Raw genomic sequence first — 17,967 nt, forward strand, 5'->3', positions numbered from 1 at the left:
CCCAGGATTAGAAAGACTCACTTCTGCATCGTGAAAACAAACGTGAAAAGTTTGCAGTTTGTTCCGCTAGATGGCGATAGAGCTACGGGAAATGGTAAGTAGACAAGCCTGAAAGGCTGCCAGTTGAAGGTATTATATGTACAGTGGAAATTAAATGGAGATGATTCTGAACCTACAAGCTTCAGTCAAAAAAATACATTTTCTTTGATTTCGAACTGGTGGATAGAAATGAAAATATTTCTTGTTGTCGTGGACACTGTTTGTGAAACTTGTGTGTGTAATAATGTTTGCAATACTCTGGAAGATATGGAAATCGGTGTTAGATCCAAAATGAGAAACCGGATTGTGTTCACCGGCCAACTGAAACCTTTTGGTGCTGCAAAAAGATCACAAACCAAGGGAAGGTTATATGTAATCCTTTTTTAGGTAAAAAAAAGTCAGTAAAATGGTATGTCACAAATGAAGCAGGCCCAAATATCGCGGAACAAAGTTGATCTTTTTTCCATTAGAAAAAAAAAGCAAAAAAATATGTTCTAGTTACACAGCAGTTTATTTCACGCAAATATTCCAATGTAGGTAAGATCATATTAGTGCGTAAAAAAATAGAAAATCGCCGTGCGACAATACAAATGCATCCTTCCGCGACACAGAAAAATCAATGAGCTCTTGAAACAACTTTAGAAGGGAATCGCTCGCAATCAGTGACGTCATACAAAAGTTTTATGCGAAAGACACGTACAAAGTTTTGGTTCTGAAAGTGACCGAGCTCATTTTCACAAATAAAAAGGGACTGATTGACCAGGACTACAGACATACTCGTAAAGGCGCATAAAAAGTTATAGCAGCCATCACTGCTCGCCAGTAAAAACCAACAGGAAGAAACGGTTTGTTTAAAAAGGCACAATTGAAGTTAATTTGGAAAGAAAACGACAAATAAAAGCCCATCATAGCTCAATACTTAATAGTGGGGATGCCAAATGTTTTTTACCTTACAGAGTTCGAATGATTGCCACGCTTTCAAACAAAAAGTTTAATCAATAAATTGTTTATCTCATGATTGGTGATATTAGTTTGTGAAAAAAATCTCTATTTCCGTCGACATCAGACCACGTTACAGAAGGAAAATATATCATGCTGCGGAAAAATTCCTGAACATTAGGGCACAATGCCCCTGTCGACATTTCAACACTAAACAGCAAGATTTGGGCAACACCGAGGTATTCTGCGAAACAATAAATATCACAACTCTCTTCGCTTTTACATAAGTCAGTTTTAAAGGTAAAAATACGTGAAAGACTTTGGTAATGATGGACGTTCAATGAATATATCGGAAGAAGGCAAAGTGTATAAATAAACCTAATCACGTCACAGCTCTCAAACTCAATAACTGTTATGCTGAAAAACGTTCACTCAGTTGCAAAGAATGGAACAAAATATGTTCGGCATTCGATGACTTTATCGCAAAACAAATTGGTTGTTGCGAATCGTGGCCAGTGTGGATCCAGGAGGGGCAATAGCCAAGAATTTGTTAAAACATTAAAAATTACGCAGTAATAGACAAAAGGGATTGGTTGTTTTTGACTGATTGTTCGTTAATTACCCGACAAAAAACCTCATAGTCGCAATGATTTTGGTTAGTAAAGGCCCCACCTGCCCCATTAGTTAAAAGCCTGGATCAACATCGTTCCAAATCGTCCTTTTTCTAACGTCACTTGTTGTGCGTGACACAGGTGGAAACTTCATGTTTGCGAAATTACAATATAAAATAAAACACAATTCTGAATCAGTCCTTGGCCGAGACCGTTATTTCCTTCTATGAAAACACATTTCTAACATTCGTACCTTCGACAGCACCACGGCTCCTACACCTGTGGACGGGAAGTTTAAATTGCTATAATAGAGAAAGATGCGCCAGGTCTTTGCACAAACGAACGAAGCGTTTCACGCCCAACTGAAAAATACGAAAAGGTAAAAAATCAGCGTTGCTTTTTAGTTTATCAATCGGTCATGGACCCTTTTTGTTGGTCCCGCTCCAAAACCTTTCGTCCTTCCGTAGGTAGGTCAGGTACATTAACATGCGCACATAACCTTTGTCCTAAACTCGTTGTAAATTTTGGCCCATTCGTTCTTCATGAAACCCTTCTTGATGTCGCTGCGTTTGCGCTTGTAGCCAAGGAAATGATGGGCGATCGTTTGGTTAGGAGTAATCACCATACCACTGGGCATGCCCAACTTCTCTCGTAAGATACCCGTTATCCAAACGTCATCGACGCTTAGGTGGGGCGTGCGAACCGATACGCGAAACAGTTGTTCTACCGCCGTAACGCGAGTGCTGTAGAAACCACCCAGACACGACTTCGGATAGAACGGCCATTTGAACTCTTCCTCAGAAATGTACCACTTTTTGTACAAGCCAGTCTTGTTGCGATACGGCTGCGCTAACTCCAATGTCCTGTACGTACAGATGATGGGAAACTCAGGCCACTTGTAATTGGTTACGTTGCTGATTCCTTCGTCGACGATTTCCTGCAGTCGACCTACGTTCACCATGAAGTCGTCATCCCCAGAGGAATAAAAGTAATCTCCCGGGAGGTTGTCTTTCGCCCACTGCATACCGGCAAGCGTTTTCAGCGGCATGCTCCTAAAAACCAACCAGTTAGCAAAAGCTGCCGGTCTGTGGCCATAGCAAAAAGCGGCCATAAAATATAAAAATACCATCACCCTGATGAAGCCACGTTGCATAGCGGGTGAAATGTCAGTAAATAAAAATTAGAGTTGAGTTTTTGCCGAAAAGTCAGATTCTTTGCAATTACAAATCCCTTACAGCAACAGAATATAAAACACCTACCGATAGTCATCAGGGCCGTCAAATATCAACAAGTCGCCGTAACGGTTCCATTCCTCAGCCAACAGACGGTTGTTGAGTCCTTTTACTTTCCCGATAACAAATACTGTGGCGAACCTCCCTGAATCCACGTGCCTCATTGACCCCCACGTCCTTCGCAGGAGTTCACGACGGATAAAATTTCCCGCCGCCGATTTAATGAAGTTCACCATCGACCATTTGTGATCTGCACCGAACATCTTTTCATTTAAAATCAGTTTTCGATTGAAAAAATGGGGTGGCATTCGATGTAAACTCTAAAAATGGGGGTGGCATTCGGTCAAAGCTGTAATATTTGTCTTGTATTCACACCAATGCATTACTAGGGGCTTGACTACTGTTTATTCATGGTGGTACAAAACAGTGGGAATTTTATCACTTGCACAAAACATGAACATAAATTGTTCAGTGCTGTGAACGGGTGTGCGACCATTCATTGAACAAATATGTTATGCATTGACCCTAGAGAAAAGTAAATGATGGCGAAAATCAAGTCTTTTATTGTCTGGGTTAATTTGTATGATTGGTTGAACTCGTTTCTAAAACTGAACTTTGTGTATAACAACGTTTTGTTTCGAAGCATTTAATGATATTTGCAGGTCTCTGAATTGTGTCTTTTCCCATGACGTCATAATTCCTGCGGCACAAACGTGGTCGTGGAATTAGAGCGAAACTTTTCGGTCTTTTGTAAGTTTCCGGCAGAAACCATGTTTTTGAGGTTACTGGGTTTGGTCGTGCCGAACATGTTTGATTACGGATGCCAAAACCTTGTGGGTAGAGTTACTCGGGATTATACTCAGGCTGTTGCGCAATGTCACAAACGGTTTGTGGAAATTTCACCGACAAGCGCGGTTAATAAATGCAGCGGTGCGTTACACGAACTTGGCGTCATGAACATTTCTCTTTCGCTCGCAACTGTGGCGGTCGATACGCCTCATATATAGAGGACACATTTACATCACCACATTTAAAAGTTAAAATTGTTTTAAGAATCGCTTGCTCTGATGTTTGGAATGTTTGAGAAAGGAGAATAGGATTTGACAAAAGGACAAATCATACTTTCTATTGAAACGTATCCAGTATTGCTAAAAAATAATTACATCAACGTACGCGCAACACTAAAGAAACACCGGTTCATGCTATTGTGCGTTTCTTAACAGCGGAATGCAAATTACGTAAACATTTCATGAAACCATCGCGTGCGAACTTACTCGGTTATGGAGGTTATTAAAATCTAGGGCATCCTGTTATATTAATAACGGGTGACATTGGCAAAGATAGTATAACTGGTTCGGGCAGAAGTATTAAGTGCATAATTATCAAACATACATGGATCGCATTTTTACAACAATTGCTATACTTCACTTATAACTTGGAATCAGACTAGTTTATGAAAAAAAAATATCAAAACTATGTTTTTGCGATATTTTCCCTACATGGAAACTCATTTACTCATTCATTCACACACGCACGTCTTGGCACTCTTTCATGAGGAAACGTAATCTTTAAACGTTGACACAAGATATGACAAAGTATGTAGGAGGAACTTACGGTGTTTGGCTCCACATTCTCTCCCGCAAGTATCGTTAAAAATCGAATGCGGTTCCAGAATAAATTTGAATTGGGGTCGAACGAACGCCGTGCTTTCGGTGGCGGCTGCTTCTGTGGTTTTCTCCCGCTCACTTGCTGACGTGGTTTCCAACCTGTGTCGCTTGTGTGACGTTTTTTTGCTGACGTTTGAAAGTGGATGTCTCGCATTGAATTTTATTTCGAACTGTGGGAGCGACCTGTTGACAAAACAACAAGACATTGCAACTTAAGTAACCAAACGCAATAGACAGAACTTTGGTGCTTTAGCCAAAGTACAGGCCAGTTTATCACCAGCACAAAACTGAACAAACGCCCACGTTTAACATTAGCTTTAATGCTGGCTACGAATCAGTATCAAAGAAATGATATTTCATTGTCTAGGAAACTCTCATTGTTTTCTATAGTGTTAAGAGCAGACTGAGCTGTGATTCTTTTTTCTTATTGAGAAGGGCTGCTTTATCTCAAAAGGTTTTTGTCGCGATTTCCAAAGGAACCCCCGAAGGAGTCAATACGTAAGAATGTTTGCCTCCTTCAACAAACTCGTCTGTGATCCTTCAAGTTTCGACAGTTTCCTGTCCTGTGATGAGATGGGATTTGGTTCCCACATGGCGGCCACACATTAACGTCAACTTGATGAACATTTAGTCTGGATTGTAACTTTGTGTTCGGATATATAAAAATGTTTACAAAAAAACGTAGATTTCCCACTGATAACTTGGGTTGGTTTTGGGATAAAGCGCTAAAATTCGTTCAAAAAGTGATGACCAGGACTGGCCTAGATTGCTACTTCATCATCCAATCAAGATGTGTTTTTTAAATATTTATATTTAGCCTATGCCGCATCCTCAGTATTCTTATTCAAATAGAATCTTGTGTTCGGAGTTGCGTTTCTGGTTTCTTTTAAGTGATAAGCAACAAGAGTTGAAGCATACCAAGCCCTGTTGTTAGACATACTATACAACTTCTCAGAACCTTTTTGTTTGCTATCGCAAACCTATGTACACAACGCTTCGTTTGTCGTTTAAAACATAGCGGGAATTCCCATGTTTTACTTTGCTCAACATTTAATGCACAACGTGAACATTGGTTCGAAGTTTTATTCCTTGTTAAGTTTCGTGTATAAGTGATATGCAGCATTAAATATATTTTAGTTAATACTGATGCTTGTACTGAAATCTGTCATAGGGTTGAAACACTCTATAACCAATGTTGGCGGTCGACTAGGTACCAATACGAAACCTGTTTGTTTTATATGCAAATGCAAACCACTTGTGTCTCAACGTATCATATCTCCCACGTTGCGTGTAAATGGTCTTTTTGAAGTTTTTTACCTAGAGTTGGAATGTCCATCAGCCTTGGTGCAAGAATATCAAGTTTCAACATAAAATCCAGAATACGTTAGTTGATTGAAAGCGGAAGTGGAATTTGTCTGCATCAAAGAGCAGACTTTCTACTGCATGATAAACTACTGGATAATTGTTGGGGTGCATATTTGCCTCGTTTCCGTCATATCTCTATACTTTGATTTGAAACTTTAAATTTTGTACTTCTGAAGGTAGTAAATAAGTTGTTCAAAACGTTCCACATGAATCCATAAGACTTGCAGGTGAACCTTTGATAACATATGGATCTGGGTGATGACAAATACGAGCATCAGCAAGCAAAGAAGGGTGTTTACGCGGATGTAGAGTGCGAACCACCTGGCGCAAGTATTGGAGGTTGACGCAATATGTAATTATAACTTAAACATATTTGGAACGTCACGGGACGTGACATCATTAATGACGTCACGGCGGTGATTGCGTTTATTGCAAGTCCTAAATAACTACAATGCCCAAACAAATTAAATCACTGTGCTTGCGCACGTTTCCATATTATTCACAAAGCGCCGCTCCTACGCGCCCAGGCGCTCGAATGGGCTCTGACGTCATCGTTTCCCTTCCACATAGGTTGTATCTTGGCCGGGCTGGTTGATGCAAAACTTCTCCCCGACTAGCTTTTTTTAAGGCTAACTGGACAGCGATGCCAGAAAACACCAATTAAGTGGAGTTTAGTATTTTTGTTTGGACGCTCTAACAGTCAAAACCACGACTGCGTTTAAGGGTTGAAGCATTTTCAACACCCTTAAACATTGTCCTCGCAGCTGTTATGTTCGATATTTTTACACGTGATATTACAATGTCGTTTATCAAAACATGGGCTTGGCATTGATTTTCTTTGTTGTTATATCCCACCAAAACATATGGCACCCATAGATGATAGTTTCATAACAAAACCTCAGCAAACGTTGTGTACGTGGTCGAATGACACACGTTTTGTTTCAATATGGATGGAAAGGTGATCACACAGCCCTTCTCCACTTCCGTTGAGTTAAACTCGTGAACCGATGCCGGGAGAGGGAAATGAGGTTTCCTATACTGCGCTTTTCCACTTAATTTATTCACTGTCCGCCGTTTTTTTTTTAATTTTTGAGGGACGGTACGGAATGCCCACGCACTAAGGCTTGAACAGAACCGAGGAAAAAACCCAACCCCGAAAAAGTTTTCTGCTTAGCAATAAAACTAAAGGAAGAACACAAGAAATTACGTCATGGCGTTGGCTGCTTAAACGTTTGGAAACAAGGAAAACATTTACTCAGAGCTTCAGAATACGATATGATTGGGTACACTTCTCGTTTTGTTTTTAAACGAAATGAATTTTTTATAAGTTTGTTTTTACAAGTGTTGGACTCAAAGTGGGACTCACAAGGCTACCAAGAAACTCAAACCAACCGTGTTTTCATTCCTCAGGGAGAAAAACAAAACAATTGCTGCCCAGGCGCTGCGTGGGTCTTTCCTGCTGCTGCATTCAATAAACAATCACTTCAAAAATAAACTCTTTGCTTCCGTGGTGTAAAATACAGGCATGTATAAACACCGTGCATGCTTGTGTGGTTATATTGTTCAACATGAGCTTATAACTGTGGATTTACATAAACCCAAGCAATGGTTTTGTGGGGTAACGTGGGAATTACTAATTGCATGTTTACCCATTGAGAAGCACTTTTCCAAAACAAACTGGATTGGCAAATCGACAAATATTTACCAAGAAGGAATGCGACAAATTTTGCCTGGGACAAATTGCCACTCCCTAAATAAATCCACAGCCAACAAGGCGATCCACTTAATGCATGGACATTTAAACTTGGATACATTTTAATGTTCAGCCCTGGCGATAATATTTATACGACCAAAATCTCACAGTGAACTAAAAGCGCTTCGATCATTTGTCGTAGTTCCAATTCTAATTTTGCTCTTTTCTTGATTGTGTAGAAAATTGGTGAAATTCCAATATACTACGAAGATCAAACACAATGTAACTGCATCGTTCATATGCTTGGGTCGGGCGAAGTAACGTAGATCTACTTTTTAGGTGACCATACAAAACGTCATTACATTTCCTCAAACATAAACTAATTTGTACAACTGATTAAAGATGTTCAAACAAAACTGTTTCAGGGCAAATATCATTTCAGGACAATGTCCTGTTCGGTGGTAACCGACGGAACTGCCTTTAATTGTCAGCTATCCAAATATACTTAAAAAGAGCAGCTTTCAATTTTTAAACAAGAAATAAACGATTGTATTGACACAGATTGTTAGGCTATTTTAATGTTTGTGGAAAAATAATGGATTGAAAATGTTGAAATGTGGCTTACCTGTCTTTTCTCACAGTGTTAAGGTCAGCAGGTTGACTGAGGATGTGTAGGGTCAGTGAACAGGTTATGGCAACAGCCACGTACAGGCAAATCTGCAGACGCCTATAACGGTTCATACCGATTAAACACAACTGCGCACGCCCTACCAGCGCCTGGAAGTAGAAATGAATGTGGAAGTGTGAAAGTTTCGTGTCACTGGAAGGAACCAACAACAATCCCCGACAGACTAATGTCAGTCGCGGCACTCAATCATTGCCGCCAAATCACATCTACTGTGGTATGAGTTTAGAACACAATCGAATTGCCACAGTTTTGGGAATGACATTAATCGAAATGGTGTTTGTAACGTCACATAGGCGAAATCGCGTCGTACTTATATTTACCTGAACAATAAGCCTAGTCAACAGAAGTTACTGACATACAACAAATGCATTATTCAAAAGTCTCGCTCATTCAAGCACTTTTAAATATTTTGACCTGACACAGTTGTAACAACACTAAAACCCCGGACACGTTTGGGACAATTCTGACGTGTGGCAAAACGTTTGTCACGCTTGGGCAGTTTTTTTATATTAATTCTTGACTTGCACCTGAACATTTTTGCCTCCAATGAAGCAGACCTGCGAAGTCACAGGTTACGACGTTTTATCGGGTACCGCACCCTCACAGAGCTATTCTAACTAGTTGCTTATTCGAAGAAAGCACCCACAACCACAAAACACTTCGATGAACAGTTGACTCAGCTGGCCATTAGTGGCTGCGTTGACGCAACTACACAAAACAATTAACCACTACGCCGAAGACGATGTGCTGGTCACCTATAACAACAACTCACCGGCGAGCTAGTCACCAGCACTGCGCACTCTCAACGTCTGTCGTTTATGCTTTCTTCAAGTCTAGCTATGACACACTTTTTACTAATTCGCAGTTTAAGGCTCTCATTTGTGGAATATATGCGCGGTCTTGTTTTTTCAAAGCTAGAAGACCTCAGTGGGATATAAAGGGGATAAAGGCAATTGCTCAGCAACAATGGAACACTGAAGTTAAAACAACACCGCAAGTCCAATCGCTTTACTTCTTTCATTTCAAAGGAAAAAATGCCAAATTGATAACAAACTCAAATTATTTGTCGCTACTCTATATTCGTTCTTCATCCCCCTGTAAATTTTCGCATTCCAGGCTTATGTGAAACGCTAAGTGACTAAAAATAGCCACCGGTCCAATAGGAGCGGAAGTGGTGGGCGTCCAGAGCGATGCTGGCTCTTTGTTCAGGGCCTTCTCTCTCGGGATACCGGCCGTTTTTCCACATGGTTAATTCTCCATGGACTGAAAACAACGTACGAGCAACGGGTGACGCTGATGATTGAGAAAAATTTCTTCACTCGGAGCGTTAACACCCGTGATAGTTTTTACCACATCACGCCTATTACATCACACCGGTTTAAACCTTAGTCTTGTTTTTTTTTTAAATAAAGCTGAATGTAAACTATAGGCCTCCAACTTGAAAGGAGCAACGGGTTTCTGAGATCAGTAAACACTGATTTATTGAAGACCAGATATTAACCATTTGCGCACACACAGCAACCACCGCGAACCAACTGTACAGAAACATTACATCCGTTACGGGGAACCAACATAATAACTGTTTCATATACCATAGTTTATAATTCTTTAGCAAACACAGTGCGCTCCGACGATTTTGTGTGTAGAGATCGGTGATTTTTTTATCTCCGAAACCTACTTTCGGTTTCTTAATGCGTGGCTCTGTTAACGACATGCGGACAATACGCCAGACAATTTTATTGACCACTTCAGTTATACGGTTTATGATTTTGGGAATGTACTCGTATCTGCTCTGAAAGGCGGTGGTCAAGAGCTGTTGTGGCCTGCTGTTGAATTGAACTAGGGTCCATGAAATTTTCCAAACTGCGCTTATTCCTTGGATGATAACATTTGGAAAAATTCCCATATTCCCTATCCCTGCTTGCTGATAATTGCAACAATAATTATTGTTTTCTTCCTGAAATCAACCTTTTTCCGATCCCACTTGTTATGCGTGACACAGGTGGAAAATTTGCATTTAAAATTACAATCTAAACAAGCCTCATGTCTGGACCCAGTGTCTATTTGAACTTATATGATGATGATGATGATTTCATAGCGAAACATGTGTTCAGAACATAAGTTGTGTTTAGACACGAGTTCTTTCTATATTGTAATTTGATCACTACATGTCAATGCATCCTGGTGTTTGTCACCTTCCGAAAGCCTTTATCGTACGGCTGACACACAGTTGAAACTTCCAAGACCGCACTCACATTACGGAATAACCCCCACTTGACTGACGTCATGTCGGAAGTTGCGTAATGAAGCAACAGTGCTGAAGCCGCAGGGCGACCTAACTTGCACGGGCGCCGGTAAGTTTTCCTCGTGGGTTTAGTTGAAATAACTTGCGCAACCCTGGTATCCTAACGCCATTGCCGTCCAGCTGCAGAGACTCGATTAATTTTAGCTTTAACTTATCTACCGAAAGTAGCATGACAACTTCCTATTAGCTGTTTGCCTAAACTTTACCTGCTGTGTAACGAATAAACAATGATTTGGATTGTGACGCATACTTAAGTTATGTATACGGATATTTTCTCAAAGTTATGTATACAGTAAGTCTGGGCCAAAGCGTCTTACTTTAGGTTTTGTAAGTTATCTAGCGAATTGTTTATTTGCAAGCAAGAACTGATCGCACAAGGCGGCAAGAAAAAAAAAACAGACGTAAATGTCATTAACATTTAGTTTGGAATGTCAAAACTCTGTCACCACTTACTATTCTGCTTGAATCCAAGATTCATCATCAACAATTGTACCTTTGTTGGTAGCTACTTAACTTAATTAGAAGATCACGCATCATTATACAGGAACGTCTGCTATATTGTCGATACCTTTTCCTAGTATCTCCTATTCACTTATTAAAACCGTGGTTTAATTTTCATAATATTAGGTCTTTAAAAAGTTTTAAGATCTACTCAAGCTCTATTATTTCTACAACTTGCAAAACCTTGTAAAACAAAAACCTCGTCTGAAAATATTTTACCGCCTTCAATTGACTCCTTGCTGTAAACGACAACTTTAAACTGACACGCAGCACAAACAAACCCTGCCACACATCCGTGTCACCCTGTCGAAAAATACACAAGAAACACACAAGCAATCCTTGTCCAACAAACAGTGCAGTTGCCAGGCAGCACTTTCTTCGAGCAAGCGACCTATTTTCCTTCCAGAACGTTACGCAGTCGCCGAATGACGCAACGAATCAACATGAATGTTGTTCACTCGCTGCGCATGGCAAAAACGTCGCAATTCGTTTCACAATCGCGCACTCGCGCCTTTATTAATAGACACCAGGAAGGAATCAATCGTTCTGTTGAGACCCTTGCCTTTTGTTGAAGTTTGTGGCAATCGGTTTTGTATTTTCTATTCCTCGCGCGGAAAGTCTGAAGAAGCGAAAACTGGCTTTGGAAAGTTCTGGAAAGTTTGCAACATTATACTCTTAATGCCCTACTTTAAAGCTCCTAGCTGTCATGCAAAAACTTGCGTTTTGATCTTTTCCAAGAACACCATGCCTTTACCACTAGTTAAACAGGGGCGGGCAAAATTTTCGACTCACGGGCCAGAAATTGTCAAAAATTTGACAGGCGAACCAATCCATGTTAGTATAAAGTGAACAAGAGTGTTTACACTACAATTTAGGAACTAACTTGTTTGCAATGAAACAAGTTTCAAAGTTGCAACTGAAAGGTAAAAATCCTGCACTGAAATCACATTAAAACTGCAAAATGAACAGTTTGTTAAGTGACATTAATTTCTACTAAACCTCGGCGGGCCAGATTGAAATACCCAATGGACTAGATTTGGCCCGCGGGCCCAAGTTCGCCTTTGCCTGAGTTAACCAGCACTCCAAATAAACCGAGACGTTTTGACTCATGGGCGCCTGACTTGATAGCTTATGGTTTTATTGTTTCCCATTCTCATGCTTAATGTTAATGTGCGCTGCAGTTTTTTGGTTCATAATATAAATGATTTGATCAACACAAACATAACCTGGAGCACTTGTCCAATAACCTCGTTGAAGGGGTCTTTGTCTTTACTCGGGCTTACAGACTTCCCTTGTAATTTATTATTCACGTACTTCCGCACGTTTTAATCCATGCAGCATTGTTTGGCAAAGTTGTGGTTTTGTCAATTGTGGCGCAGACGACATCACAACAGGTTTATAGTTAGTTGCACGACCGCACGTTGTTTTTCTACTTTAAATCCTAAATTGTTACCTGCTAAGTTGACAAGCATTTCAACTGTCAGTGGTGTCTAACTGCAATGTTGTTCGGTTAATTGTGGTGTACCAATGTTCCCACGTACTGCACCATTGATAAAGACCTGAGCTGATTTTACCTTCCTGTGCCATATAAATCTACCCACAGCGTCAAACAGAGGGTGTCAGTTCAATCCACTGTAAGTATACAATAATCAACTCGGCATCAAAATGACACAAGCTTGCCAAGTTCGCGACCGGACCAATACCATTTGCTGATAGACGACTTCCTTCCATTGAAAATTCATTGCAGACTGTGGCCCAGCTTGGGGGCAACAGCGGGCACGCACTTTGATTTATCCGCAAAATGCAAATCAGACAAGGCACTAGGGGAACTTGAGCTCTTCACAAAGCTGATGTTTGGAGGCAAGAGTCCAATAACGTGGTTGCTTGCTGACGTTTGAATATGCGTGAGGATAAAAGGTGAACGCCATCTGCGATACACGGTGGCACTGAGTACAAAATACTAATCTCAATCTAAATAAATTCCATCCCTTTTTGCTGGTAAAAAGGCAAAATGTATCTTAGAAGTCGTAGCATAAAAAGCTATCTTTGATAATTACATCAGACGTTTGGGTTAAGTTTGTAAACTTTTTCTATACAATAAACCTCACCTACGGGAACAAACGTAATTAGATTAATGCATTCAGGTACAGGGAGTTTGTTGCGAGGCTACTTTTGTCCAGGGGTCCTGTGATGACGTCAAAGTGGCATCGTTTCATTTATTTAAAGATGGATCCACTGGTACCTTTCGATACAAGAACAGTCTCAAAATAATTCGAATTTTGAAGTTAAACATGAATCAAATGAACTGAACTAACTGAGTCAGAAGATGTGGTTTGCAAGATATATTTCGCTTGTAACAGTGCAGTTCAACAGGAAAACAGCAATACGTATTTATATTTATGGTGACGTAATGAACAAAGGTGTGAAGGCGTAAACGTCACAAAAAAGCAAAAGTAAAAAGAAATAAGAAATACGTATTTGCTCAGTTAGTTATGCCTGAGTTAGTCTAGTGCGAATTGACTGTTAAATTCTTGTAAATTCTTGTTTTTTTAATGTCACAATGGAAACAATTTGCTCTAGAAATCTATGAGCATTGCCTACGCGAGTTATTGTGTTTAAAATGTTCGGTTTTCCCTTAGTTTAGCACTATTCATTTCTACTGCGTTACACATAAACCATATTTCACATGATAATATGGCATTAAATATTCACTTGATCTGTTCCACTCTTTCAGGGCCTCGTTTAATAATGGCAACTCCCAGAATTCCAACGCCCGTGGCCCTGCCTATTTGCTTTACTTCAAAGAAGTGTTCCTGATTAAATTTGTTCTCCTCCTGTGCCTGTTTCTCAATAAGGAATTCATCGGGCGTCTTGCCGACCAAGTGTTCTGCTATTTTATCAGGCGTCGCGATCAACATTTCGTTCGGCATTCCGATTTTCTGTCGGAGGATGCCAGTGATCCAAACATCGTCGACTCGCAGGTACGGTTCGACTCGGGAAAGGTCGTATAACTGGCTGATGACGTCAACACTTGTTGTGTAGAAGCCGCCGAGACAAAATCTTGGGTAAAATGGCCACCTGTACTCATTAGGTTTAATGAACCACTTTTTGAAAATCCCAGTTGCGTTTCGTACAGGTGAACTGTAGTAGACCTGGCGGTACGTGCATATGATTGGAAACGTGGGCCACAGTTGCTTAAACTGGCTGTCTCGAGATCGTTGGACAATATTGTAGAACTTCTGAACGTCAACTAGAAAGTCGTCATCGCCCGAAGAATAATAAAAAGTCCGGGGAAGATTCTCTGACGCCCATTGCATTCCAGCAAGGGTCTTCAGTGGCACAAACCTATAGTAGAGAAGTTTTTTATAGACGCGAAAATCAAACAAGGGATGGATTTATCGAAAACATGTTTTGAACACTTTGATTGTTACAGATTGCTGTCATAAATTATGGCCAAATGCTAAAAATGGGTCATTTTATGGGGCAGAATTTACTGAATGAAAACAGCTCAATTACCAAATTTTTTGGTAAAAATGTTTAACAAACCTCAAAAGAACACAACAAAGAGACTAAAATAAATTTACTGCAATTGAGGAGATTTATAACCTTGTTTCCGAATTTGCACCCAAATGGCATATTTTTGGACAGGCGTAAATTACTGGGATGGCAATATATTATACCTGTACTCATCTGGCCCATCCATTTGTAGGATATCGTTATATTTCCGATGTTCTTCATCCAATAAAATGGCGTCCGTTTCCGAATTGGTTTTCGCCACAACAAAAATTGACTTGAACTGGGCGTCCTTGTAAAATTGCGACTTTTGCCACATGGAGCGCACCTGAGCACGATGGAGAAAATGATCCGACTTTGATTTGATGAAATTGACCATCGTCCAAGTCACGTCTGTCAGAAAAGTCTCGTTTAAGCGCTATTATTTGTTGTAGTATTTCCTTAGGAATTTTTCTAGGGATTTATTTTACTTATTATTAATAGCTGGTGAGATCGTCCCCAAAAGTCCCAAAAGCTGCACTGATGATGCTTAGGTGGAAACGGTGGCCCCAACTGCAGCATATCTCGTTTTTTTTTTGTAAAGAACCAAACTGATACTATTGCCCACGATAGTGAAATATACGAAAACAAGATCGCTACCTTCTGTGCGAGACAGACGCGTGAGAATGCTGCCGGGTAATATGGAAATCTTTGTGGTTTTCCAAACAGTTGTTTTGGCCATAGTGCGCTCCACGTGGTTCATATCTGTTTATTGGTACCTAGTTTGGTACCCAACATATCGACGATTGACCGAAAGGTACCACAAAGTGGAAATCTGTGTGACTGCTAGTCTACCAGCTAGCACAGTGCCACTTCAACAGCTGCACTGATGAGACCTTACAGGTCGAAACAGTGTGTACACCTGTCTGCAGCTCTCATTGAATGTTATGGCTCTTTTGCGCATATAATATGCTTTGTGGTTTTATTCTGTTACCTACGTATGGTTAGGGATGTGGTTTCGTGGCAATGTTGAAACATGTCCTCAAAACCCACACGTTTATCTTGCACGAAACACTGATGTTTTCTCCCAGCTTTATTTGCATTGGCGAAAAAACCAGTTAGAATAATAATTGGTCCCGTTATGCCAAGTAACGATGCTTTTAACCCAAACACTGAGCTTTGTCGTCAAGTGCTTCGTTGCCAGGACAACCGATCCCTAAAAAGCTTTGACTTAAGTCAAGCAGCAGATGTATGTGGCGAGCAAGATATTGGAAAGATGCTTTTATTCCACGAAACTCTAAATGTTTGGTGTGTATAGAAGAATGATATAGTTACGGACGTTGTGTAATAAAAAACGAACCAAATTGAATTAAACCGGAAGCATTAAAAAGCAACAAATTTCTGACTATAGCAAATGTTATCCGGCATGTAAAAGTCGATTTTGCTTTATAGTCTGTACAAATAACACAGATGATTGTTCGAGTAAAAGTAAACAGTTTGTTTTTCTCTATTGGCTGTTAATTAATATGGCCCGAAGAAAAGTGATGCAACGTCTGAAGATTTCACGGTCTGATAACTTTTCTTGTTATGCTTGGTATTAGCATTTATCACGTGAATCTCTTGCTGTGCTATGAAAAGTCGTGGCTGCTTTAATATCTCTTATATTATAATTCTGCACATAAATATCACAATGGATTGTTCCAGTTAACAGTAAAGACTCACGCGACAAGTTGTTGTAGCTGTTATTCTCACATCGTTGGGTTAAGTAGTCAGTTGGTTCTTTGAGAAAACGAAATCTCGGTCGAAGAAAGTTCTTGTCCATGTTATTTTCATTGAAATCGTAAGATCTGCGCCCTCGTATTTTTCCAATGCTAAAATAGAAATCTTATTCGTTGATGCAATACGTTATTTGTGACTTTCGAGTTAGAGTGACATATCAAAATATTTCTGCGAGACGTCGATTTTTAAGTGTGTCAGTTGAAAATGTTCTGGGAGTTTCGCGTACTGATTGCCATCGCAATCACACTTGCTAAAATAAAATAAGCGTTTGCCGCAAGGTACTATTTTGGCACCTTAAAAACTGTTAAAAACTTGTCATGATACTTAAATAAAAAAGCCAAAGATAATGTTAAAGTTAAAGTAGAAATGTTGAAGCAGACGCTTTAAATCGTGCCCAACATCAGAGAACCATTGTTAAATGACTGAGACAGACGGAAGCTAAGAGGAGCAAAACGCAAAGATGATAATCACGTGATAACAACTTTCCTGTGACGTCATGATGAGCATACAAAATATATCACCGTATACTGATGGTGCCAAGATGCACAAACGTTTTGTACATACAATTATTACTGGAAAGACATTTTGTATTCAGCACAATACCATGCATCGATGATTTTAATTGGACGTCGCGAACGTTTCGTCCCTTCTCAACATGCTTTTTAACCTGAAAGCCTTTTGTATTGCAAATGGTCGTCGATATATATGGACTTGGGCGCGCTTCGGTTGATAGGACGTCACTATAAAACGGGCTGTTCGCGTTTGCTTATCGTCAAAGGCGTAACATCGCAATATATAACGCGCAGCTTTTGTGTCTAAGGATGACACGCAGATATGTTTGGGGAGAGTCCTCCTAATATTTGCGGGTATTTTATTTTGCTTGCCACAAGAGCTTATGCCTTACAACGGAACGAAATGGGTTGTGTTTAATGATTTTACAAGATACTCCCCCCAGCCTTTCCTTTACACCTTTTAAACGTGATATCGTATGTATAGTCGTCTGAGGGGCCACGAGTTTTATTTACATTAACCGTGGTAATGTTTCCCCATATGTTTTACCGGTTGTGCAATCCCATATAGAGGGCGCGTTTTTATTCATGTTAGCCCTGATATTTATGTCATAAACTCAGTTATGTTCGAAATGTCTGAAAAATATGTCCAGTATCTTAGCTTTGGATTTCATATTCAAAGTTGTTCATTAACTCATGCAGCATGTTCTATATTCTAATTACTCTTACCTATTTTGTTGGAACAGGAGGCACAGAGCAGTGAAAAAAACGCTCGAACCGAGCAGGAACTGCACTTTACGTTTTGACACCATTTGTTTTGGTTTCAGCATTTTTTTAATAAATATAAATCACACAACCTTAATGAAAAATACCGTTGTTAATTCATCTTATTTTCTTCAAACCATGAAGTATCACCGACGTAATCTTTGCATCTTACATGCTACGTGAGCATTTGTCCTTATTAACTTTTTAACTTGCTATGTGAAAACTATAGGGATGTAACAAGCCCCTTGAATTTACCACTGCCACGAGCCTATAATTACATTTCACTTCATGTCCGGCACGTTAAACTGATCAACAGCTCTGTCGAGCCGATCCCGAGGGTGAATGGTTGCTCAACAAAACACTGTCTTGCGTCTCAACTCAA

At 40.0% G+C, this 17,967-nt stretch overlaps 3 protein-coding genes across 3 annotated transcripts in view; 1 reads left to right on the forward strand and 2 right to left on the reverse strand.

Annotated features, from left to right (window-relative positions):
• Nucleotides 1-478: 478 nt before the first annotated feature.
• LOC145911065 (beta-1,3-galactosyltransferase 5-like) lies at nucleotides 479-8,319 on the reverse strand. Its single transcript, XM_082998308.1, has 4 exons — nucleotides 8,172-8,319; nucleotides 4,436-4,671; nucleotides 2,849-3,071; nucleotides 479-2,641 (listed from the first exon to the last, which is right to left on the reverse strand). The coding sequence occupies exons 1-4, from the start codon at nucleotides 8,285-8,287 to the stop codon at nucleotides 2,071-2,073; spliced, it is 1,146 nt and encodes a 381-aa protein (XP_082854434.1). The 5' UTR covers nucleotides 8,288-8,319; the 3' UTR covers nucleotides 479-2,070.
• Nucleotides 8,320-12,571: 4,252 nt separating this feature from the next.
• Nucleotides 12,572-17,967, forward strand: part of LOC145912301 (uncharacterized) — a 70,852-nt gene continuing 65,456 nt past the window's right edge. The window contains exon 1 of the mRNA XM_082999725.1: nucleotides 12,572-12,577. The gene's annotated coding sequence lies outside the window, so the exon portion shown is untranslated. The remainder of the gene's footprint in view (nucleotides 12,578-17,967) is intronic.
• LOC145911341 (beta-1,3-galactosyltransferase 5-like) lies at nucleotides 13,375-17,681 on the reverse strand. The gene is made up of 4 exons (XM_082998657.1): nucleotides 17,550-17,681; nucleotides 16,255-16,403; nucleotides 14,721-14,946; nucleotides 13,375-14,385 (listed from the first exon to the last, which is right to left on the reverse strand). Exons 1-4 carry the CDS (start codon nucleotides 17,648-17,650, stop codon nucleotides 13,749-13,751), a joined length of 1,113 nt encoding a protein of 370 aa, XP_082854783.1. The 5' UTR covers nucleotides 17,651-17,681; the 3' UTR covers nucleotides 13,375-13,748.

The sequence above is a fragment of the Ascidia mentula genome, chromosome 8 (genome assembly GCF_947561715.1).
Source record: "Ascidia mentula chromosome 8, kaAscMent1.1, whole genome shotgun sequence".
Lineage (NCBI taxonomy): Eukaryota > Metazoa > Chordata > Ascidiacea > Phlebobranchia > Ascidiidae > Ascidia > Ascidia mentula.